This window comes from Centrocercus urophasianus, unplaced genomic scaffold (assembly GCF_019232065.1).
Source record: "Centrocercus urophasianus isolate 14NV4802_14NV808 unplaced genomic scaffold, USGS_Curo_1.0 seq_11, whole genome shotgun sequence".
Classification (NCBI taxonomy): domain Eukaryota; kingdom Metazoa; phylum Chordata; class Aves; order Galliformes; family Phasianidae; genus Centrocercus; species Centrocercus urophasianus.
This window is the reverse complement of record NW_024884253.1, coordinates 2,571,343-2,596,799: the sequence shown is the minus strand read 5'-3', so window position 1 is coordinate 2,596,799 and position 25,457 is coordinate 2,571,343. Positions and strand designations below refer to the sequence as shown.

At 47.9% G+C, this 25,457-nt stretch overlaps 1 protein-coding gene across 1 annotated transcript in view; it reads right to left on the bottom strand.

Annotated features, from left to right (window-relative positions):
• Positions 1–1,042: 1,042 nt before the first annotated feature.
• Positions 1,043–25,457, bottom strand: part of PTP4A3 (protein tyrosine phosphatase 4A3) — a 43,348-nt gene continuing 18,933 nt past the window's right edge. The window contains exons 2-6 of the mRNA XM_042838259.1: positions 10,440–11,179; positions 8,781–8,873; positions 5,446–5,576; positions 4,836–4,910; positions 1,043–4,450 (exon numbers count right to left, since the gene is read on the bottom strand). Coding sequence (XP_042694193.1) covers positions 4,333–4,450; positions 4,836–4,910; positions 5,446–5,576; positions 8,781–8,873; positions 10,440–10,544 — 522 coding nt within the window. The 5' untranslated portion in view covers positions 10,545–11,179 and the 3' untranslated portion in view covers positions 1,043–4,332. The remainder of the gene's footprint in view (positions 4,451–4,835; positions 4,911–5,445; positions 5,577–8,780; positions 8,874–10,439; positions 11,180–25,457) is intronic.

Below are 25,457 nucleotides of genomic sequence, written 5' to 3'. Positions count from 1 at the left end.
GCTGCTGCCGGAGTGAAACCACTGTAATTTCATAAAACTCAAAAAAAAAAAAAAAAAAAAAAAAAAAAAAAAAAAAAAAAAAAAAAAGGGAAAAAAAAGTGATTACTAAAAGGCATACATTTTTTTTTTCCTTTTTACACGAGACATAAGTAAACAGACAAGTTTCTTTTTAAAAAGGTTATAAAGTGTCAAGATCCTATACCTCATCTGCATATTCAAAGTGATGCTGTCTGATACAAAAAGCAACGGGCATAATAACTTAAGCAATGGCTCAGACCAAAAAAAAAAAAAAAAAAAAAAAAAAGTCATCTGGGCTTAATCTACATTCTGCTATGATTGCCCACAGAGTTAAAAAGGAAAATATGCAGCTCTTTGTTGCACAGAACGAAACAGCTGGGAAGTCGAGAGTTCATCTGGAGATCATCATCTGAAGAGAAGCTGAGCGTGGAGAAACGTCCCCCTCCCCATCAATGTCTGATACAGTCTGCGAAGGGGACTGCAGCCCCCCTATGACCCGCATTATGCAAAGAAATTGGCTGCGTTTCTCTCCCACCAGACAGCATCCCATCCAAACCCATCCACCAAACCCTGCCTACCCAGCCTGATGGAAGCAAATGAGATATAAGACCCTGCAAACTGCGTGGAAGTCACGAATCTCCCTGTGCACTTCCCCACTGGGACTAATAACAAAAAGAAACGAACTCAAGAAAAACAAAATAAATCCACTCATTCTATTGTAGACAATCACTATGCATCCTTGGAAAATCTGTTGCTCATAAACATCCTCATCTGAAGCTCTCAGCTCAAGCACCACAGTGTCAGCCTTACTACAAGACCCACGACAGATATTTGCAAATGCAAAGTCTGCCACCAGACCTTTCTTAAATAAAGAATTTGCAATGGCTGTGGTATTCTCCTTTCAACCACTGCTCCCACCGTGCATTCCATCATCAGACTGGCAAACATGGAGAACGCAAGGGGCATGCAAAGCCAAAATGCAAAGAGAGGCACACCTGTAACACCACAAGAGGACACAATCACAAATTGCCGCTCAGATTTATCCCCCATGTGATGCTCAGCCATGACATACTGATGGAATGATGGAAGTTTTCCACGGAGGAGGGGAAGGAGATGGATAGGGATAGGAGGGATGAAACCCAGTTTGTGCCTTTGCTTCTGCAGGTAAGGGTGGGATTAGGTGGTTTGTTCACAGCCAAAGTGATGGAGGCGTCCATTCTCTGTGACTTCTGCAAGACCCAAGTCTCTATGACTGCTGAAGACAACTGGAGCCATGAAAAAATTGGCAAATGTAGTTTTTTTTACATCTCTTTCAACATGTTGTGGCATTTGAGATGAAACAGGAATTAGAATAAAGAAGAGACTGCACAATCAGCCAAGCTACAAGCCTTTGGTCACTCAGGACTTGCTCAGGTGCTCTGTTTCTACTGAGCTCCAGACTTCCCTATTACCATCCCAAGATTTACATTTAGGAATTGGCTTGAGATTTCTAACCAGTTGGGATACCCTCAATTTCCCCACCCTGTTGTATTTCAGTAACTGACCCATAGGCTTAAACACTGAGGGACTGGTACCTTGGAGAAAGGAGCCCAAGTCTCTGTTAAAAAAATTCCAAATATTTGGCAGTCCAACACAAAGAAACCTCAAATTGAGTTAAAACCCTCTGTGCAAGGTTGGCAGCTCCTGAGCTGCTGAGGTGACCTGTCCAGAGCAGCAACTGGGAGGTGACAGAAAGTTCTATGATAGGAGCAAACATCCATCAGAGAAAAAAAAAAAAAAAAAAAAAAAAAAGGAAAAGAAATAGGGCAATTAAAGCAGCATTGTTTCTTCTGCAGTGACTCACAAAACTGAAAGACACCAAGACACTGCTCTGCCAGCCAGAGGTGCTCAAGATTTGGCCACATGGATTTTTTCAGGTCAAGGACAGCTTTTACATGAGTTCTCTATTTTTAAGGTGGTTGGGTTGATGCTACATGAAGTGCACTGCAAAGCCCGTCCCAAAGTGATCCCCAAACAAGCTTAGACTTACAACATTTCTCCTCTGTTTGTCAGGGCAGAAATAGCCCTATGGTGGTTCCCATCACTTCATCCTAAACCCTCCATAGGTCTCTAAGAGGAATTGGGGCTGCCTCAGTCACAATTCCAAGCCACTTCCTAAAACCTCTGGGGACAAAGCAGCAGCTACAGCACCTATTTTAGCAGCAGGACATGATGGGGCAGGAAGGGGAGGATGACCCACCCAGAGAGCTTGCTTTAATACAGGATTAGGCCTTTTAATCAGCCCATTTTATCACCCTTCCCAACAGAGCAGACCCTGCAGCCACCACTGCTTTCCCCATGAAACATGGGAATCAACAGCCTAAAATGGGGCACCAGAAACTCAAGGGATCTTGAGCAGCCCCACTATGTGGGGCTTGGTATAACAGCTTGGCATAACAGGTCCACCTGGCTTGGTACCATAAATTTCCCCTGAGGTGGTCATCTCTAATATACAGTGGGTCTAGCTCTTTCAAAGGGTTCCAAGCTCATCCTCAGCCTAACTTCCTCAACATTTACCCCAAGAAATGAGCCCTCTGAACTGTTTCTGTATAGTCAGAAGGCACACAAAGCTCTGGAGATACCCAACACAGGGCACTGAAGGCATCTCAAGTTGGGCGGCCCCAAACCACAGATGCTGGGTGACTAGATCACCTTGCCCAAACATCTGTGACTCTGCAGCTGAGGGGTATGTGACAGTGAGCCCAGAGGATATGAGTGACCCTGCACATGGCAGGGGGGTTGAAACTAGATGATCATTGTGGTGCTTTTCAACCCAGGCCATTCTATGATTCTATGATATATGGGACATTACTTGGGCCACATGAATGTCCTGGTGATAGTGCTGGGGATTAAACAGGAGGGCTGAAAGTCACCTTCTGGTCTCTACAGGGCAGCAATGGAAGAAATAACGGCCAGAGGACGTGCAGAAGACAAACAGTTTTGGTTTTTTTTTCCTTTAATTAGCAAATTTCTTCTTACCCTCATCAAAAGAAAAAACACCTGTGCCCCCTACGTGCCCAATGCTCCAAGCATTCAAAGGCAGAAAGTTGAGAGATGTTTGCTGTCCTGGCTCAGGGGCTGCTCTGTATCCACCCCATGGCACATACTGGTGAGGATCTGGGGTGCCAGGTGTCACGTACATTGCAGATGCCAACAGAAAGGGAGGAAAGGCAGGTGCAAAATTTGGTGATGTGCTCTTGCCAGGAGCACCCAAAATCCTCTATGAAAGCTCCCAGCCCCATGGACAGCAAACATAGTGGTGGAGGACGTGGACATGCCCCAAAATGCACTTTGTGTTCACTGGGCATCACAGTCAGAACTTGGATTTGTGCCGTGGCTTGGGGATGCAATGACAAAGATGCTGAGCATGAGCTCAGTCCCACTGCATCACTGCAAGCTCAGCAGAGGGGACACGGTGGGAAAGAAACCATCACTCCGTGAATTGAGTTTGGAAGCCATAAATAAGAGCATCCAGCACTTGGTGGGACCCAGTGTTGACCCTGCACCCCTGAAAGCTGTGTACCTCAAAGCCCTGCCATCATCCCCAAATTTTCTGATGCCTTTGCTGTATACCTGCAGGGCCTGGAGGGGCAGTGAGCCCTCTGCAAACCCCATGGGGGATGATGGAGAGGGGGCAGGAGAAAGGGGACAGCACTGGGGGTTACTCAGCTCAGCCATTCCCACGACCACCATGCTATCAGCCCCTTTCCTCTCCCTGCCATCACCATCTTTCCTCCCGAGGTCACTGAGCATCCTCACTTCCAAACCCACTGCTGCAGCCCTTTTTGGGGGGGAAAGGGTGGGAAAGGTGGGTACCCCAGCTTTCCTGCTCCCTACCCCTCCATGGCTGGCACAGCTCTACTTGTATCACTCCCAAAAAAACAAGTGCCCCTGTGCGCACTCTCCTTGTGCTGGACTTGATCTCAGTGCAACAGGAAAGGAAGGGGAAGAGGAAGAAGAGAAGGAAGGCGACAAAAGAACCAGCACATGAACTCCTTGCCTGCTAATGTCAATAGTCAAAGGGCAGCACTGCCTTCCCTCTCTGGGGCTGTAGCTAGGCTGAGCATCCTTTCCTGGGGATTCAGCAAGGCAAGTGCGCTCCAGGTGCTGGGACACGCTGGCTGTGCTCCGTGTCCCCCCCCTCTCCAGCCCCCAGCAGTGGGGTCCACGAATGGGGCAGTGTGTGGGGGTGCACGGGGCTGGGAAGAGACAGGGGAGATGTGTGCGAGTGCCCGGGTGTCTGTGTGCACAAATTTTGGCAAGAGGTCATTGAGGTTACATGATGCAGCATTTGTTCTTGTGGTTATGAGGGTCCTTAAACCGGAGTCTCTGCTTTGGTCGGTATTTTTCCAAGTAGGTCAGCTGCTTGCTGTTGATGGCTCCTCTGCGCTTTCTGCAAAGAATGATAACAGAGGGGTTGGTGCAGTCAGCAACACAGCAGGAGAACACCAACCCAAACCCAGCCATTGTGGTGGAAAATCCCCCGCCTGGAGCAAATAACAGATTTTGGAGGCTGAAACAGTGTGCATCCTCCAAGGACTGTGATGGGCATTGAGCCTTTTACAGCTCTGATTCTCAGGATTGCTTCCTCCCCACCTTACAGTGTCTTTCCCTGGACATCTTCAGGAGCTGCTGTGATATGGCTTTGGCCAACCTGCTCTGGGTGTCCCTGCTTGAGCAGAGGCTGGACCAGATGGAACCAGAGGTCCTTCCAACCCCAACCAAACCACTCTGTGATTCTGCCCCTGTGCTGAAACGCTGCTTGCCAGGGCACTTACTGTCGGATGAACTGGATGGCATCTTCATACTTCATCCCACTCTCAATCAAAGCCAGGGCAACGAGGACGGGAGCGCTGAAAGGCAACAACAGCAATATTCAACTCCAAACTATGCCTCCAATTTGGGCACTCACATTCCATCTCAGGTTGGGGACCACAGGGTGGTTGGGCAGACACCAGCACTAGGATTTAATTTTGTTATTTCTTGAGATTAGGCTGCGAGTGTGGCCCCAAAGAGTGGCTGATCCCACAGGTAAAACCTACAGGACAGGGCTGGTAGCTGAGCTTTAATGAGCAGAAGGATTTTGGAGGCAAATTGTACAAGCAGATACAAATACCCATGCAAAACACAGCCCTCACGTGCTGCAAGGCTAAGCAGTAGCTCCTGATTTCAGTGAGAGGACTGCAATAAGATTACAAAAGCAAATGCACTGCTAGGCACTGAGCATTGCTGGTATACCCCCTGGTACCCAGAATTTAGCAAGTATGTGCTCAGAGAGCAGTACATCAATGCCTATTCCCACTAACACCCACACTACTGCAAAACCCTGTTAAAAGGGGGAGGGGAAACAAGTGGCTGTTTCCCACTTTGTGCCAGACTGCGACTCACCGCCCCAAGCCAGCCACACAGTGCACAGCCACACAGCAGCCGGGGTCTTCGCAGAACTTTGTCTTCAGTAAGTTGAGCCAATCTTCCACTATCTTGCTGGGAGGAGGTGCTCCATCATCAAACGGCCAATCCTGCAGGGATGGGAGAGGGATGAGAAGAGAGAGAAACACTCAGCAGATCCCATGCTGAAAACTATAAAGGACCGCTTTTATCCTGAGGTGATGGCTTTTGGTGGGTGCTTATTCTTGGAACTGAGCTCAAAGTGCAGCAAGGTGAGAACAAATCCTTTGGCTCAGGGTTTGGGTTGGATGATGCCAAGTCCATGATCCTCCTGACCCCTAGAGAGAGGCTCATCTTTTGTAAGTACCTCCATGACCTCCAACATGGTCCTGTCCCCACGTCCTCTTGCCTTTAGAGGCCATTGTCTGCCTCCTCCAGACTCATCTGGAATTTCATTCCAACACACTCAGGTTTGGCAGTGGCTGTTTGGCTGTGCTGAATTTTGGGCAGCCACAAGCCCTATCCTTCCTCTCATCAGCTCCCATCTAAATCCAGTGCCAGGAGCACAAAGCCACTTTGCTGGGGAGAAAAGCATTTCCCTCCTCCTCCTCAGTATTTTGGGGGAGAGACAGTCCCTCCCCTCCCTATGGCCACCACCAGACAGCTGACATTGCACATTTCTCCCAGTATAGGGATTTCTCTTCCAAAATGGGGGATTTGGCAGGAGGAATGTGGCATGTGTGACAACAATGGGCAGGAGAGCATAGCTGGGATGAGATGCAGTGAAATCTGACAGGTGAGAAGCACAGGGCCAGAATCTTTGCGGCTACAGGGTGAGTCACTGAGCTGCTGTGTTTGAGTCCCTGGTGTAAGATGGCAAAAAAGCACTAAGCTTCACTTCACTTTGGGATTTGAACCAGAGATGCAATGTCCATCAGGCTTTGAGAGGAAATGAACACGTTGGGCTTCAAGGCATTCTAATGCTTGAGCCAAGGAGGATGTCCAGGACAGGACCAGTTTGAACCTATTCCTCAAAGAAAACGTCAGGATACCTAGTCGGTATGTGATGGGATGACAGTTGGGTAGGATTATCTTAGTGGCCTTTTCCAATCTTAATGATTCTATATACATGGATATATTTAGTATATAAATGGATATATTTAGTATATAATGTAGAGATGTCTCTGTATATCTGCACATATCTATCCACAGAAAAATACTATATAGATCTCTATCTGCTGAAAATATACAGAGATATCCATATGCTATAGGTTATCACAGATCTAATATGTAGGCATCTTTCTATATAGGATATATCTTATAAAGACAGGTAACTATATCCCACACATTGGATGTATAGGTAGGACACAGTTTCTGTGTAGATTGAATTCTGCCTTTTACCCTATTTCTGTCTGGAGTCCTCCAGGCTGAGTTTCTGTATCTAAGATATGTATCATAGAATCATAGAATTGTTAAGACTGGAAAGGACCACTAACATCCTCTAGTTCAACCATCAATCCATCATCATCATGCCCACTAAACCATGCCCCTCAGTGCCACATCTACCCTTTTCTGAAAACCTCTTGGGATGGTAGCTCCACCACCTGCCTATTCAAATGCCTCACTACTCTTTCTGAGAATTTTTTCCTAATATCCAACCTGATCTTGCTCTCTACATAAGATATGTCTTTCATCTAGGACTTGCCTATACTGATGGTTAGACTAGATGATCTTAGAAGTTCTTTCCAATCTGAATGATTCTATGATATCTATGATATTCATTACATCCAGGATACTTCTCATACAAAGAGAACTCTCAACCATCCCACACCAGGCAGCTCCCCATGTGCTCTCAGCACTGCCAGACTTCCCAGACTCCTCCTAGAAACTCCCTGTTCCAGCAGTGGAAAGGCTGGAGCCCACCAGAAGCATGCCTGCCCCATACAAGGACTTTTCCAAAAGCTCTCTGCCTTTATCCAATTACTCACTGTCTGCCCCGCGGGGCTCTCAGCTCACCTAGCACCAGTTGTGCCAATTCCCCAGCACGGCAATCACACCTGACATCATCTCCAATTATTTATCACCTGAGATAAAGACCAAGCTGTGCCAGCTCAGCATCCTCGCTTTTTTTTTTTCTTCTCACTGCTTTCTCCCTTTGATTCCCCAGTAAAAGAGAAAAAAAAACCACTCTGCTTTTTTAATACCCCTTAGATAAGATAAAGCTGAGGGTAACAGGAACGATGGATATCTTCCATGTGGGATCAAGGGCTCTCATTCCCTGGGTGCTTCCAAGCCCCAGCGCAGAGCAGCACAGGCAGCTGCGGGCTCAGCTGCATGAGTCACAGTTTCGAGTGCGTGGGCAATGCTTTCTTTTTTTAAAGCACCAGCCCAATTTCAGCCTGACGCCGGGAAGCAGGGAGTTTGCCTGCCTCTGCCTGAGGCCAAAGCTGGCTTTCAAACCCTGCCTTCAAGCTCCCGGGCAAGCATGAGTGATGCTGAACAAGGGATGCTAAGCGGACCCTAGGGATGGTGTTTGCTGCTCAGTTTTGTCCCAGCTTTGGGAAGCATGTGCTGCATGCTGGTTCAAAGCAAGCTGAATTTCTCCTTCTATTTGTAGCTTCTTCCCTCTGTCGACCAAGGAAAGCCTGTGTTATTTCGTTTATTTTGGAAAGAATTCCCCACTTGTTAAAACACTCCCTTTGCTGGCTGCGTGGGAAGGTTTGCTGCAGGAATCCTATTTGAGCAACAGTAGCTAAGTGGGAAGCTCTGGCTGCACGGCAGGGAGCCTGCAGCTCAGACAACACAAAAATCTTCCAAAGGCTTCTGCAGTGCCGTGGAAAGACCGCAACTGCCCCAAACCCACATACATCTCCTCCGTCATCTCCTATCTGTCCTGGACAGAGACCAGCCACTTCCAGCTTTCCCAGCAGGAGCCTCGTTATCTTTAAGTCCCTCTGATCGAATCACGTGGGTGCCTGGACATGAAACAGAGATGCTGCTCACATCACGACAAGAATTTGCTGACTGAGCAGCCTTATGTCTCACAAGGGATTGGGTAGCAGAGAAGTGTCAGGACCTTGGTGCCATCCCCAGTTTTTCCTCTCTGTGCCCTAACACCCATTTGAGCCAAACTGTCCACAAAACATCCATTTTGGGATGTGCAAAAAGCTGAGTGCTCACCTGGAGCAATACATGTCTGCATAAAACGTCATATCCCAGTGCTGCCCTCCAAGAATGTGGGGACCCCAGGCTTGTCTGTGTCCCATCATGGAGCAGCATTTCTTTTTGCATCCATGGGATGGGTAGGAGGCATGGATGGGGTGCCCTCCACTTACCATGACGGTGATGCCATCCTTCTCTAGAGGGGTCTTGTCATAGGTCACTTCACACACTCGCACAACTGTGGTGGCACCATACTTCTTCAGATCCTGGAGAGGGAAGGAGAGGTTTTATGATGAGCAGATATGGGAAAATCCCGCTGGGTTGTACCTTGATTATCCTCAACATGGCCCAGCCCTATGTTGACAGGTTGCTCGTGGAGGTGGGCCTTCCCTGGAGGTGTTAAAGAAAAGGAGAGATATGGCACGGAGGGATATGGTTTAGTGGGGCATGGTGGTGATGAGTTGATGGTTGGACTAGATGATCTTAGTGGTCTTTTCCAACCTTAATTATTCTATGATTGTATGATCACACGGACCATACACTCCCAAAAACTGCATCATGCCCAAACCTGGATGCCCAAGCAAAAATCCCCCATAGTCAGCATGGGCTAGGAAGGAAAAATTTCAACTAATTCCCAATGAAACATTAAATCCTAGAGCACCAAACCTCCACATAGGCATGAGCTTTTTTCATCCAGAGCATCATTTCATTTTAAAGCCTTGGAGGTATTCAAAAGCACATCATATTCCCCAGATAAGCAACTAAAGCTTAGAACCATAGAATATCCTGAGTTTGAAGGGACCCATAAAGATTATTGAGCCCATCTCCAGGCTGAAAAAAACCAGCACCCAGGAGCCCAGTGCCAAGAGCAAAACCAACAGCATGGGGCATGATGCTGAGCTGCAATGGATGTCCCAGAGAAAAATCCCCAAAAAGGAGACAATTCCTCCAAAGCAACAGATCCTCTAAAGGAGAAATTATTGGGTGTACAGTGAGGATTCAACTCCCCTGCAGAAGTGCATGGAGATGAGTGAGTGCTTGGCGCATTCCCCATGAATTCATTGAGCATTTGCTTGAGGCTTTTCTTTGACTGATGAAGGTGTTTTGCTGCTGTACCCCATGAGTTAATTACTTGAACGTGCTGCAGGCACGCCGGGACTTGGGCTTTTTCCAGCTGGGCTTATCACCCGAGGCATGGATTGCCCCTGGATTACGTGCCGGTGTATCAGCCCCGGCCGGGCGCCGAATGAGATCATCCCTGTGCCTGCTTGTGGCAGGCTGGGGGCTTGGATGATCCTGCTGATCCCCTCCCTGCAGGAGGCTTCCAAATCACTAAAAATCCCTGTATGCTCAGCCAAAAAAACCTGCAGATCTGGAGGGAAGGTGAATTTTGCCACCAGTGTGGTGTACAGGAACACGGGGTGGTTTTGCCCACCGTCTCTCTGCTGCAACACCGTGGTGATTGTGCTTTTTTCTTTGTGTCTATAAAGTTTCTTTGCACTCAGAGGTAGCTTTGGAACTATTTGGGGTGAGAAGTCCTTTACTGACATACTGGAAAATGCAGGGGAGGTTGCATTTGTGCAGCGTTTCTAGGGAGCTGGTAGGGGATGCAATAGGGTTGACAAGCCCTATACTCAGAGTCCTCCAAATGTCCTGCCCCAAGAAGCAGATACGGAGATATGGACCATGGATGGGATGCCAGCAGGGCTGGGTACCAATAGGATGCTCCATTGTACTGTCCAATGGAACAGGGTCTTCCCATTCCATTCCAATGAACCATTTGCATCTTAGCTTTTAGCCCCCAAATGTAATCCACAATCCCTGCTTCTTACCTCCAAGAAGGTGCTCAGCGTGGCATTTGTGGGATTGTGGGTGATGAGGAACCTCATGTTTTTGTAGCAGACCTCCACTGGTGCAGGGCGGTTCATCCGGGCCATGGTGGGACAAGAGAAGGATGATGCAGAGGTGATGCTGATGATGGAAGAATCCAAGAAAAGAGTGGTGCGGAGGGGAAAAGAAAAACCAACACCCCTCTCTGCACTTAAAAAAAACCGAACAAACAGAAGAGAATGGAGAACTCAATGTACAACTGTTGTGCAAATAACCCCAGCTCCTGGGAGCGCGCTGGCTTCCTCGACACACCGCAAGCCCCCGGGGTGAAAGCCAAACAGTAATAATAATATTAATGATAATAATAATAATAATAATTACGAAAAAAAAAAAAATCCCTTTGTTGTAGTGTCGGTGTCCTTGGTGTGTGCAATGGCGAGCGGCTGTCGCCTCCGGTGCTGCGCTCTAGAAAGGCCTCTGCATATGGGGATGATGGTGGCACAGTGGTGGCCCCGTCACGTTACCCCATCGGGGTATGTGGAGTACTTGGGGGTGGCAAGGGGGACCGGGAGCCTACGGGGCGGCGGCGGCCGGCAGCGGTGCCTGGCTTGGGCAATCCATGCACGGGAGCCTTGAATGGTTAAATCCAAAGGTCGGGATGCCGGGAGAGGCGAGGCGTCCGGGGACTGCAGAGCTCAAAGCTGCTTCTCAGCACCTCCATAAATCCCGGTGGAGAGCGAGGCTGTAAAGGAAGGAAAAGCAAAACATAGTGGTCAGGGCAGTTCTGATGAGAATACCTCCGAAGAAAGCCCGGGGATGGTGCCTTGGAACTGCCTTGCACATCCCAGTTGATGGGATGCTGAGATGGGGGCTCCTCCTGAAATCAGAACAGGGGTAGAGAGACAGAACTCCACTTCCATCCAAGGGATGACCTACAGCCCTTCACTGCATCCCCATTGAGCATCCCAAGCCTCAGCACTGACATTTGGATGACACACAGGGTGCAAGGAGGAGAATGGGGGGGCTGAGATGGTGAAGCACTGGTGGTCCTGATGTTCCTCTGCCTGGCTGACACGTGTTCACCCTAATCCTTCTGCATCCATCTGCATTTTTCTAATGCAATTCAGCCCAGAATTTTCGTAATCACCCAGTAGCACCCAAGAGAAGCTCGCAGACACCCCATGGGGATGACTTGTTGGGGCAGCAACCCAATTCTCACCCATCCTGTCTCTCCAGACCTTACCGGAGCGTTCCAGCAATATTTCCACCGTGCGCAACGAGCTGAGCCTGCCCCTAATCAGCCACATGCTCCCGGAGTTACTCGAGCAGCTAATGTCAACCAAATGCATCTCTAATGCTCTTAGGCCACCTAAGCTGCCTGCAAATGAGCTTTTTTCAGGGGAACTGGTGGAGGAGGGGGGTGGCATGCATGTGGTTTTGTAGCTCTTGGGAATCGATGCTCCCTTGCTCACTCTGACTGCTCATCTGCATCCCCACTGTTGCCAGCATACTGCTCCCCATAAAGTACCCCACAGCAGGGACACATCTTTGCGTTCATGATCATAGAATGGCTTAGGTTGGAAAGGATCTGAAAGATCATCTAGTTCCAAACTCCTGACACAGGCACGGCTGCCAACCACCAAATCAGACTGCCCAGGGCCTCATCCAACCTGGCCCTGAACGCCTCCAGGGATGGAGCACACACAGCTTCTCTGCACAGTTTTATTCCTGCGCCTCACCACTTATGAGTAAAGAATTTCTTCCTAACATCTAACGTGAATTACCACTCTTCTAGTTTTTAAAGCCATTTCCCCTTTCCTTATCACTGTCAGGCCGCATAACAATGACAGTGATGGGAAGAAGGAAGCCAATGGGTTTGCCCAGGACGCAAGTTCTGGAACATGCTGACCTCCCATTGTGCACAGGTACATCCAAAGGTGGGTATGAACCACATATTCAGAAATGTTCAGCATTAAATTTCATTCTGGCCATGAAGATTAAGACAGAGGGAACAGAGAAAATAAGATTTCCCCCATGGACACGCCTCCAGTCAACACCGAACAGACACTGGTGAACGTGATAATGCTTTAAGCCCTGCTTTCTGTTGAGGGAAACCTATCATTTCCCATCAGACTCTTGTTTTGAAGCTTGTCCCTTCCCTGGGTCAGTGGCTGCTTAGCACCGCGTGGCCGGAGCCTCAAAATAGAACATAAGTACATAAGTAACCTGAGCTGGGAGAATATGCATCCCCTCTCCTCTCCTCCCATCCATTGCCTGGAAAATTCCCTCGACATTGCTTTATACTTAAAAGCCTCTGATGTAAAGAGAGAAAAAGGGGCTAGGAAAGGGGCCACGCACTGAGCAGCTCATCACACTTCCCAAGCATCATTTCTAGCCACTCCACTTGCTCCGCACTCTCTCTCCGCTCCCTCTCCACTTTGTTTTGCAAGTGGTACCCAAGGAATGAACAGAAACAGAAAAAGTGGAAAAAAAACGAACAAACCACCAAAAACCAAAACCAGGGAGCAGCTGAAGTGGCATGGGGAAGCTTTCCAATGGAAACGTGCCCAAGTTGGCTGTGAAAATTATGGACTTTCCCAATGTTCGTGCGCTCATTATTTATTATTCACAGCACGTGCCAGCCCTGGCGCTGCCCTGGTGTGCAGCACAGAGCCCAGCCCCATGTGGATGGGTTTATGGAAAGGAGTTTAGAGGGAGATGGGAGCTGGAAAAGAGCACAAACCAAAGGGATTCTGGCACCATGGTCCAATCAAACCCTGTTTTTCTTGGTAAGGGATCATGAAGAAGGTGGAAGCGGGACACGAGGATGGGAATGATGGCATCCACACCACACCGTACACAGGGTTTGAAGAATGACTACTCCTTCTTACATGGTTTAGTGGGCATGGTGACAATGGGTTGATGGTTGGACTAGATCATCTTAGCAGTCTTTTCCAACCTTAATGATTCTATGATTCTACGATTTCTTCAGAGCCAATTCATTTTTCCAGCCATTCTTCTCAGCTGGGAATTGGCAGCACTGTCGGCATCACTTCAATTCTATCAGTGTCAATCCCATCGTTTCACTCCTAACTTTTTTCTTCCCATAAAAAAAAAACGAGATGGGATGTAGCCAGCTCTGCTGCTCCTCAAGGTGATCTTTGCCTGAGTGATGCTAAGCCCTGATCCTTTGTGGAATTCAAAGCCAGACTGCATTCAGAATGATACAGGCTGCAGTGATCGGTGCAGAGCAGCTGGTACTTCCTGCAAAGCTTTGCTAAAATTGTGTTTGATGACATACTGGAGCCATAGGGGTGAATGGGATGTCTCGAGTGGGTTTTGCAAATCCCCCCTATGCAGCTCACCACCTACTGCCCAGATCACAGAAGCTGCGATTTTTGCTCAGAATTGACTTCAGAAAAACCAGCAACCCATCAAGTGAATGCTTTCCAAGACAAACTGGCTGGCATTTATCTTCTGCAGCAAGATTTTTCCCTTCTTCTCCATACGCCTTAAGTTGAAAGAGATGAAATCCCTTTCAGGAATGGGAGACAGTCACAGGTGCCTGCTTAAAGAGATTCAGAAAGTGAAAATTGCCTTAGACTGTATCCTTGCAAGACACATCTGTGCTTTTCTCCCATTGTATCTGCATGGTATTATAGAATCATAGAATCATTTAAGTTGGAAAGGACCAATGGAGATAATTTAGTCCAACCATCAACACATCACTCGTGCCCACTAAACCATCTCCCTCAATTCTGCAGCATTTCTCTTGCCTGCAGATGTCCCCTCCTATCTGTGGGTAACATGGGGAAGATTTTCAGACCAGCAATAACCCAAACCACCCTTGTCCATCTCTCCATGCCTGATCCTCCATGTGGGGTTTTCCAAGCTGGCAGGGAGATTTCACCCTTCTCCAACAAGGTGTGTTTGAAAGAATTATACAATCATTAAAGTTGGAAAAGACCACAAAGATCATTTAGTCCAACCATCAATTTGCAATGCAGAGCAAAAAGCAGCAAGTGCCTCATGCACAGATTAAAGCCAGCCATCGAAACAATGCTGTGGGATGCTGAGCTGCTGTGAGCACTGTGTGTCAGGAGCTGAAGTCTGTTATCCATCATCATTTGACACAAGGTTAGTGCTCCATTGGTGCCCTGAGTATTACATGTATTTTTATTGCCTTGGGTGTACTAGCTGCCAGCAATGGAGATTCAATGGGAACTAACTGTGTATGAGAAAAGCAAGTACTCATTTCCCACAAGGTCTCATTTCCAGTGGAAGCATTTCAAGTATTTTGGCAACTGCACATCCTGGCAATTCAGCCCAAAGCCCATAAATTCCTAATGGATTTTCAATCACAAATCATCCCTAGCTATACAGGCTGCAATGCTGATTACCATATTAAGTATGGCAGAACAATGCAGACAAGGGTATTTCGGCTAATATTAATAACCTGCCAAGTGAATAAATATCCTTCAGACTGCAGAGCCACAGGGAAGCAGGATGAAGCACAGAGATATAGCAGCACCTAGCTCCAGATGTCCCTCCTCACTGCTGGGGTGTTGGAACTAGACAGCCTTTAAGGGTCCCCTCCAACTCAAATGATTCTATGATTCTATATGCAATAAGCAAGTCCAGGACAAAGATCTGTAGTGATACACTGCTGGTCTTTCTGGCCCAAACTCGTTGAGATGAAGCCCAATGAAAGAAATCTAGTGTGGGCAAGTAGAGGAGCTGGATACTCTGTTCTATCCCCAGTGCCACCACAAGCCTGCCACACCAGAACACAGGGAGGGATGGGGACTATCTCCCCACAATGCACACAACGCTGTGACCCTAATATCTGCAGTTTGGCTCTGATATAGGAGGAGATTTTGCTGGGTTGAAAGAGGACAACAAAGGAATGAGAACAGCCCATCACTGCCATGGTGGCACTTGATGGGGCCATTCTTTCCTAGCGCCCAGCCACTGCACAGCAAGGGACAAACACTGGAGATATGCCATGTGGCCCCAAGTGCCTTCATCCTGCAGCTCAGCTTGGCTGACAGCACAACAGAATTTCATTTTGCCCCAGTTTGTGCTGAAAACCTTACCTCTGCATGCACACATGGACTTCAGCTTGTCCGGATGGGTGTCTTCCCCTCCTACCCCACCCCCCCCAATCTCCATGCATTCTGGAGGTTTTGTGTTCTTAAGCCATTGCAATTTGCTGTTTGGGTTACATACCATGATACGCTGCTGGGTGTGAGAGTCCTGCAAGCATGGGATGACCATGGCTGGATCCTGGTGCACACCAAGGTGCAGGAAAGAGCCTTGTGCTGTCTTCTGTGCTAAAAAACCTAGGGACAGGAGGCCTGGAGAGCTCAGACACAAAGAAGTGCCTTGGTTTAGGGGCAGCACAAGCCTGGAGCAAGTCCTCCAGTGAAGCCATGATCTGGAAGTCATCCTACAGCTCCAATTTACCATGGGGATAGATTTTTGTAGAAATCTAAGCATGTACGCTTTGTAACCAAGAGCCCAGTGAGGATACAGAGTGAGCATACTCTGGCATGGTGAGGTTGCAGTAAGAGAATCATCTTGGTTGGAAAAGATCTTCAAGATCATAGAGTCCAGCCATCAACCTGACCTACTGCGCCCCATCGCTGAACAATGACCCTTGGTGCCATGTCCAAATGTCTCCTGAATATCTCCAGAGATGATGACTCCACCTGGGCATCCTGTTTCAGTAACTGATTACTCTCTTTTTGAATAAATCATTGCTTATATCCAATCTAAACACCTCCTGGTGCAACTTGGGGCCATCTTGGAGCAGAGGGGAGCACTGGGCTCTCTTCCTAATTATTTATTTGCAGCGTGATTGCTCCATTTAGCATGTGTTGGCCTTATTAAAGCCATATGGGGATGGACCAGCAATGGCAGGGATGAAGCTACTTGTCCTTCTAGTACTGTGGTAAAAAATAGAGATCAGGTCTTCCTTGATGCAGTTAATAACAGCGACTGGACAGATGAGCAGATGCCAGACTGCTAGACTGGCTGGTGTTAAGCTTTACATTGCTGTTAGTGGGATGCAGCTGCTAAGCCAGGTTTTCCTAAACACAGCAACTCCCCAAGCAAAGGAAGAGGAAGCTCTGCGGAGCCAAATTGTTGCTCCACATGGGTTTTAGCAGCAGCACTTGAAACAAAGGGCCTTACTCACCCAGACGATACGTATCTTACCCGTATATAAATATAACTCCTGAGTGAGCACATCTCACGTTCAAAGTTCACCTTCAGAAAAACTTAACAAAACACCCATCTGTGCTACATTTGCTCAGCTACTCTCCTGGCTTCATCCCAAGTAGCAAGATGATGCCAGTCCATTTCCATTATGACGGAGTCTTTCTTTTTCTGCTCCCAACTCCAGCTGCACCAAGAGCATTTCCATCCTGACACCCTGAAAACTGAATGCAAGTTTCTGAGTCACTCTCTTGTAGAAGTTTTGCACCAGTCCATCACTGCCATGTACACCCTTGATCACACTGAGGTCTACAAGGGACGCACCACCACCCCTGTGCCCCAAGGCATGGAGAAGAAGTGGGGCCTGCTGGAGGAAAGCGATCGCGCTGAGATTTCCTCCAGCCACATCTGTGCGGAAGGAAGCAGGAATCTGACAGGAAAGGTCCAGGAGGAGAGATACAAAAACAAGAAACACTGCAGGAGCAGTGCTGGGGGGCAGAGCTAAAGGCAGCAGTCTGTACATCCTGCTCTGGGTGCTGGGATGGAGAGAGGGGCTGAGGAGTTTCTGCATCTCCTCCACCTCCTTTACAGCACATGGCAAACAGCAGCTCACACCCAGACTCAGAGAAAAGAACTGTATGGCTCCTCATATTACAGCCCTAATCAGACTTGAAGGAGTTTGGTGGTATTTAGGAAAGGAGCAAGGATGCTGGCACGGTGTCAGGGTGGAGACTGGCAAGCATGGGAGGAGGGGAAAGAGGGAGGAATGGGGAAGATCAGATAGTTAGGCAGACAGACAGACAGATAACAAGAAAAGCACAGTCCTCCCAGCATTGTGCAAGCAGGGAATGCACCCGAGGCCTGGGTAACATGATCAACTCCTTTTTATCTTTTATTTGCAGCTCTATTCTTTGAAGAGAGGCACCTACAGCCCTGGAGATGAGACGAGATGCTCCAGACAGCCCTTTACTGCTGTTTTCATGTTTCTCCCCAACCCCCGAGCAATCTGAATTTGGGATGTGTGCTAACAATTTTTGCTTGCACCTGAAGAGATTCAGCAAGTGGGTGAAGCTCATGAAAAATGCAAAACAGGCACCAAACATTCAGTATTTGGGGGAGAACAGCCCCCACCCCATGCCCAGCAGTGGGTTAACTTATGGGCGGTGTGGACTTTGTTTTATGATCTGGGATATCCCCTCTGCTGCCTTCCCCCACCAGCTTGTGGCTGTGGAGCCAACGTCAGGGGCTTTTCCTGGCTTGGACGTGAAGGAGAAGAAGGAAAAAAAAGAGGTGGTGTGAGGGGGAAGAGGCCAGCTCTGCAGGGAATGGTAATTGCATGCCGAAGGCTGGCTGCCTCCCAAATATGCAGAGTGTTTTTTGGGGAGTGTAAACGGTTGACTATTTGGAGATGGCGGATCCCCAAGTTCCAAAGCGAGCTAGAAATATTGGGTGCTGGGTCCCCTCACTTCCTTTAGGGATTGTTTTTGGTGACAGGAGTCAGAAAAGTTCAAATGAGGGGTCATTTCCAAGCTTCCTGCCTCACCCAAAAAAATCTGTGGAAAGATAAAATCTGAAGCATCATTCCTGCCCCCGGTACATGTAGAGGCACAAGCCCACTCTGGTGCAAGTCATCTCCCTTGAGCACCTCAACCCTGGTGCCTCTCCAACCCCAAATACCCAGCGCAGCTAAACATCTGACCTCTGCTCTTTTGGTTTCTTGCAGTGTTTTGTACAAGTTTAATACCTGTGGCAGGTGTCCGAAGGGCAAGACGAGGGGAGTAATGATTCTTATTGGGGAAGCATAAGAAACATGGGAAGCTACTGTCCCTATGGGGAAAGGGCAGGAATCAGAGAACAATCAGAGGTAATAGCCTTAAGTTTTTCCAGATGAAGTTCAGGTTGGATACTAGGAAAACAACTTCTCAGAAAGAGTGGTAATGCATTGCAACAGGCTGCCCAGGGAGGTGGTGGTGTCACTGTCCATGGAGGTGTTCAAGAAATGTGGAGATACTATACTCAGGGACATGGTTTAATGGCCATGGTGGTGATAGGTCAACAGTTGGACTAGATGATATCACTGGTCTTTCCAACCTCAATGATTTTATGATTCACATGGCTCTGCTTGGTGGTGGGACCTGCTGTGTAAGCACCTCTCACCACTTGGTCCTACTGTTTTGGGAATCCAGTGACAGCAGAGCAGCCCTGAACAAAAGGGCACCGGTCATCTTTTTTGCATCAGCAGCAAGTCTTGCACAACCTCATTGCCAAACAGCTGTCGGTGGCTTTGATGGACGTTTGTTGACAAAAACGGGAACTCAACCTACTCAACAGGTGGATTTCGATCTGTGGGCAGTGTTCAAAGTACACACTGTCCTGTGATATGTTGAGGATGGCAATATGGAAAACATGGGAAAACACGCTCTGCCGGAGTGTTTTGTGATAAGTTCTACAGAGAGATATTCTCTGGTGGCACCAAGCCAGACTGCTCAGAGAAGTCAGACACTAAAGAAAAGCAGCCCCTACTGGCACCGAGTTGAGAGAGTTCATAGTTCCTACCCCATCTTTAAGTTACTTCCATCATCCAGAGCATGTGCTCTTGGTGGTTGTCCTTCCAAATGTTTGTAATCAGGATGTTCTCCAGGGTTGGATCTATGTGTTTCTCCCCATGAACACAGAATCGTGTGTGCTGGAAGGGACTGTTAAAGGTCATCTTGTCCAACTCTCCTGCAATGAACAGGGACATCTACAGCTCCACCACATTGTTCAGACTCCTGTACAACCTGACCATGAATGTCTTGAAGGACGGGACATCCACCACCTCTCTGGGCAACCTGTTCCAGTGTCTCACCACCCTTATTGTACAATTATTTATAATTTACAATTCAAATCTTCCTTTAGTTTCAGCCCATTTCCCCTTGTTTTATCACAACAGACCCTCCTGAAGAATCTGTCCCCTTCTTTCTTATAGCAGCCATTTAGATGCTGAAAGGCTGCCAGGCAGGCTGACATGCACTTCTGGTTGCTGGCAATGCAACAAGTCCTCTCCCTCTTGCTAGGCACCAAAGCAATCTTCAAAACAACCACCAGCCCATGAGGATGGTGCTGTGTGGAAAACTCTGGGATAGCTCCTCCTCATCCTCACCACACTTGACTGTTGTCACCACTCAGCAGAAACTGCTCCTCTTGGCAGCCTTTCCACTGATGATGTGTGGTTTATGCTTTGGGACCCTAAGCCCACATCATGGAGAGAACAAATAACAGAGTTTTCCTCTGAAAAGCTCATCCAGAAGCCTTAGCTCTAGCAAAAAGCCACAGCAAGAGCTTCTCGGTTATCCTGGGACATTGCTCTGCAAACACAGCATGAAGACAAAGCTCTGGGGATAAAAGTGGGCTTGTGAGTGCCTCTGACCTGCCGCTTTCTGATGAGCAGGGACAAAACCCAGCAGGGCTTTGTTCTGACCCGCAGCTACTCTTGCGCAAAAGCCCAGCATTGAGAGATGCTGTGCCAGCCTCCTCTATCCATCAGAGCTTGCAGAGCAAATAAAGGTGGTTTTCTTTCAAATAAAAGATCAGAGGGAACAAAATGATGAAAGTCACAGCTGTCCTTGATGTCCTATCCACCAGGGAGATGATGAACGAAACTGGAAGGAGATGGCAGGATCAAGGATTGCTTTGGAAGAAATAGCCTGAGCGAGAAAGGAGATGGTGCTCCAGAAGGAAGATGTTTTGCTGAACTATGTGTAATCATTACCAAACACATGGAGACGTAAGCACTCATGGACAGGGCACCCAACCTCTCAGATCATCGACCAGCCATGTGCATTGGGACTGCATGGTGTTGAAAGCCTCCAAGACCAGTGCCCAGCTTGAGCAGTGCCCTCATCATTGAATCACAGAATGCCTTGGGTTGGAAGGGACCACAAACATCATCCAGATCTAACCCTCCTGCTGTGGGCAGAGTTGCCAACTGCTAGATCAAGCACTAGATCAGGCTGCCCAAGGCCCCATCCAGCCTGGCCTTCATAAAAGCCAGTGAATTATTCATACGAACAAAAAAAGCCTGCTCTGAATAGGAGACACCAGAAACTCTACAGGATGCTGCTGCCCACCAACTTCCCATCCAGGCAGAGAAAGCAAGGAGGATGTTGTGTAGCACTGCACAGCTGGCCACAATGGACTGTGTCCAGGTGATTTTGGAGAGCACTAAAGAAGTATGACGTCTTCGAGGGAATGGCAGGAAGAGGAGGAAAGAAGAGATTAAAGGTTTACAGCTGAGAAACTCTTTGCCTACAGCAACAAAGCGGATGCTACAGGGCATCATGTGAACACCGCAAAAAGTGGGGATGCCACACGGTCACAGTTTCACTTGGGATGGAATTTTCTTCAGATTGTCTGGGATGACGCTATGTTTTGATTCTAGGGGAAAAACAATGCTGATAACACACTGATGTTTATGGTTGCTGCTAAGCAGTGTTGCACTGAGCCAAAGCCTTTACAATGACGGGCCCAAGGAGCTGGGAGGTAACAGAATTAGGATAGCTGACTGAGGGCCAAAGGGGTATTCCATACCATATGACGTCATGTGGAAGGAATTTTGAAGGGGGTGGGATTCATCACCCTCTCTTCTGCTGCTGGGGTTGCTAGATGAGCATTGGATGGGGGGTGGTGAGCAATTGCTTGTGCATCACTTGTTACATACATTCATATATATATGCAATTGTTACTATTATCCTTTTCCTTTTCTCTATCTTAGTAATTAATTTTATCTCAACCCATGAGTTTTACTTCTCTTTTCTCTGATTCTTTCCCCCATCTCACTGGGAAGAGGGGAAGGGAGAAAACAACTGTGTTGTTGAGTTAAACCACAACACACATCCCATAGGAATGGTGCACCAAGGGAAAGCAAACCAGCAGCAGGACACTGCACCTTTCCAGACTTTTAGGATTACACGGAGGTGAAGTGGTCATCACACAGTGATTTTAAGGCTGCAGGAGCCCATGGATGGCAGTATGTGGTTTATAAGGGAGCACCTGATTTCTACAGAATTGCCCAAGAATCATGAGCATGCTTTGGCTTTCTTTCATTAGGATATTTGCATAAAACCAGTGCTGTTTACAAGGAAATGCAAATTCCCTAAAGAAAGGGAAGTGTTTGGACGTGCTGGCTGCTCAGACATGCCGGGCAGGGAAGCAAACACTTCTGTCACCTGAAAATTAAATCAAGGCTGAGATGCAAAGCTTCCCCACCCTGCTCAGCAGGAAAACTTCCTCAGCTCCTACAGCCAGATCTGTCAGGGACGGGCCAGGCAGGACTCTGCATTTCACGTATGCTCTGCATCCTTCCCAGCCCCGCGGGGGAAGTTTTGATGGACTGGAGACACGCAAGCTGCTCTGCTCCCCATCGATTCAGTGACATCTTGACACCTCGGCGTGGGTGGCATTTCCTGGCCACCCTTGCTGTGCTGGAGCAGGCTCTAACCAGGCTGAAAATGAATGAGCTTCCCCAGCTTGCATCAATTAAGCTGTGAGTGTAAATTCATCAGTCGTGATGATGAAAATAGCAAATATTTATTTTCAGGTTCACCTCAATGCATTTTGGCACACACCCTGTTGTAGGCTGGGCTGGGCATCCCCATCACCCCTTTCTCCTTAGGAAAGCAGAAGTCATTGGGAGTGGTTTCTCTGCTTTGGGGTTAGAGGGACACGACATGGTTTCGGGCTCGTGCACACACAGCTGTTCCCAATTCTCCCTCCTGCACATGCATTTCTCTCCACCTCTGTTTCCTTCTGCTTCCTAAAGAGCCCAGCTATTGCAAACAGAAAATATAACGCTGGGAGAATTGCTGGGGACCATGCAGAAATACCCAGTGCTTAATGCTGTTCAGTTCCTCCCTTACAAACTCAGTGCAATTTAATGAGGGCATGCCTATTAATACACCTGGCTCTGTACTGAAATCCATACAATTTTAACTATCTCAGCAAAAAAAAGCACTCCTAAAGGAGTTGTGCATAGAATACTTAGAGCAGCCAGCAGAAAGGACGTTTTACTACTTGGCAAACGTATCTTGCAGATTTGGCACATGAGAACTAAGAATAAAACCAGCCTAGGGATGGGTTGTACCTGCAGTCCAGCCTGGGCAGGGGGAGATGAGGGCTACCAAAGATGTCCTCTTAGTTACAGCAATGGGGTTCATCTGCTTCAGCAAAAAGTCAGCTGAAATCCTAGCTTTGTTCAGCCCCATCAGCAAGAGAACACTGAAAAGCTGACAGCAAAACTGGGGGTTTCCTCCATTCCTGCAGAACCCAGAACTTCTTATGACCTCTTGTTGGTTGCTCCCTCCTGGGTAACTGCACTCAGGAGCTTGATCCTATCTTGGGGGCAGAAAATGAAAAAGCATTATTTTCAGTTGAAGCCAATCCCAGCCCATCTGCAATCACCCTGGCACAGCACAGTGGGCAGCATGAGGTAGGGACAAGCAGCCAAGGGATGCTAAATGAGCGCTAATTGAAGACACCAGCATGACATGAAACTCAGCTGCTTGCTCCCCAGCAACATTATCAGCTGCTTGAAAAGAACCCTCCCCGTTCCATTTCCAAATCTACTGCAAATGGCACTCTCAGTAAGATGTAACACATCCTCTCTACAGACATTAGTAAGGCCTGAGCAGGATAGCAACTAGATTACTAGAAATTCAGTAAAATGAGTTTCCCCAAGCATTACCCATGGGCTGCATTTGCCCTGCCCAGCAATGACACCAACAAGACTTTGGGAACATTGGATCTCCAGCTCTTGTCAATGCAGGCTGTGTTTTGCACCTGGGCTCAGTCCAAAGCACGTCAAGGTTTTTGCATATTGATTTTCCTAAAGTCCCCAAAAGCTATTTCAAATGACCATCCTGTTGCAAAGCATACCCCTCAGCACTGGAAACACAGAGAGGGGACAGACACTAGGGCCACCAGCAGTAGCACGGTGACAACCATCTCCTCACCTACAGCACACCCTGGCAATCCTCCCAGCTCACAGCCATAGCCCCAAGGATGAGGGCAATTCCCAGCAGACGGTTATGAGAGGTGCAGCCCTTTGATGCCCAGGAACCAATAAAACCCATCCTTTACCTGCCCACTTGACTAAAACAAGCAGAACTCAAAAAAAATTCTCTGGTAGCACTTCCAGCATCTCATGGGAAGAACTGCTGCCAAGTTGTGTGCACAATGTCCCTCTTTGAAAGCTAAGATGGTCAAAGAAGAACAGAAGGAGACCATCACCAAGTTTGTCCCTGTACCAATTCCAATTCCATCCCACCAATCTCATTCATGGAGAGTAAGTGAGATTGGAAAAGACCACTAAGATCATCCAGTTCCAACTGTCAACCCATCCCATCATGCCCACCAAACCATGTCCTTCAGTGCCACATCTACTCTTTTCTTGGAAACCTCCCTGGGTGGTGACTGCACCACCTCCCTGACACTCTGTTCCAATGCCTCACCACTGCTGGGAAGAAATTTTTCCAAGTAACCAACCTACTGAAGACAGCATTTTCTATGTGTTTTATTGTTTCCATACGTTTTAGCAAGGAGCAATGGGACTGAGGATGCTCAAGAGGAGCTCAGGAACCCATAGCAAGCTAACTGCATGTAGGATTAACCCGGTCTTTAAAACACCAGATTTTAAAGCATAACTTGTCTCCAAATCACGCCTTTTTGAATGAGTTCACTTTCATGCAGCCACCCCATATGCTCGCCTCGAAAAATGTTTTTCTCTGGCTTGCCTCCAGTTAATTGGATAATTGGGAGTTTATAAGTTCATAACTTCAGCTGAAGTCAGAAAGTTTCATCTTTCATTTTTCCAAAGCTGATTCACGGCCAGCCTGGCCCAAAACACAGGCTTACTTCAAGTTTGCTATTATTTCAGAGTTCATTCACAGTTTAAAACCATGCTCTGGTCGCACCCGGTATCTCCCATGCTTTCATCCAAACTCAGCGCTGGCACACAGGAGCTCAGAAACGCCTGCATGTTCCCAACTCGACCTTTATTGAAAGAAACGCCTCCAGATTCATTGCTTTGCTACACACTCAGAGAGATTTCAAGCCAGGATTTCAAGGTCGGGGCTGCCTCACGCCTGAACCATCCGCACTGATGTTGAATGCAGGCAGGGAGCAGAGACAGGGCAGCAGACTGAGGCATGACATCTTGGACTGATTGTATGGACTTTGAAACAGACATCTGAGCTTTTCCAGTTGCCCCCTCTGCTACAAGAACTTGAGCTTCCTAATTTCACTGAACCCAGCTGTCTCGCTGGTCTGCAAAGCAAACAAGAAGAGAAGCGAGCTTTTTGGCTCCCTTGGAAACTTTGCAATCCAAGAAAATCAGATGAAACATTTGAATATGCTTAAGTTTGTCCATCAACAGTCTCGACTTCTTGGGGACTTGACCCTGCGTTTGAACCGACCAGTGCTACCCTGACGACAGTATTTTTGGGTCCTGTGTGAAATAATCCCACAACAGCCCCACTGCCAAGTCTTGCAAAATTCCCAGGCCACAGGGCTGCTGCTGGCAGCAGGGAGCCATCGTGGAGGTGCACCCCATACAGGTTTACATGGGTTGCCAAAACGTCTTGTGTCTCCAAGGGTCCAGAAGCAGGGAGAGGCATGCAGCATGTTAAATAAATCCTAATAAAAGTATGGAAATACATATAGGTGAGTGTCTGATGTTTCACAATTCATGTCACAGTATGGTTGAGGTTGGCAGGGACCTCTGGGTCATTCTGGTCCAATTCTTGCTCTAGCAGAGACACATACAC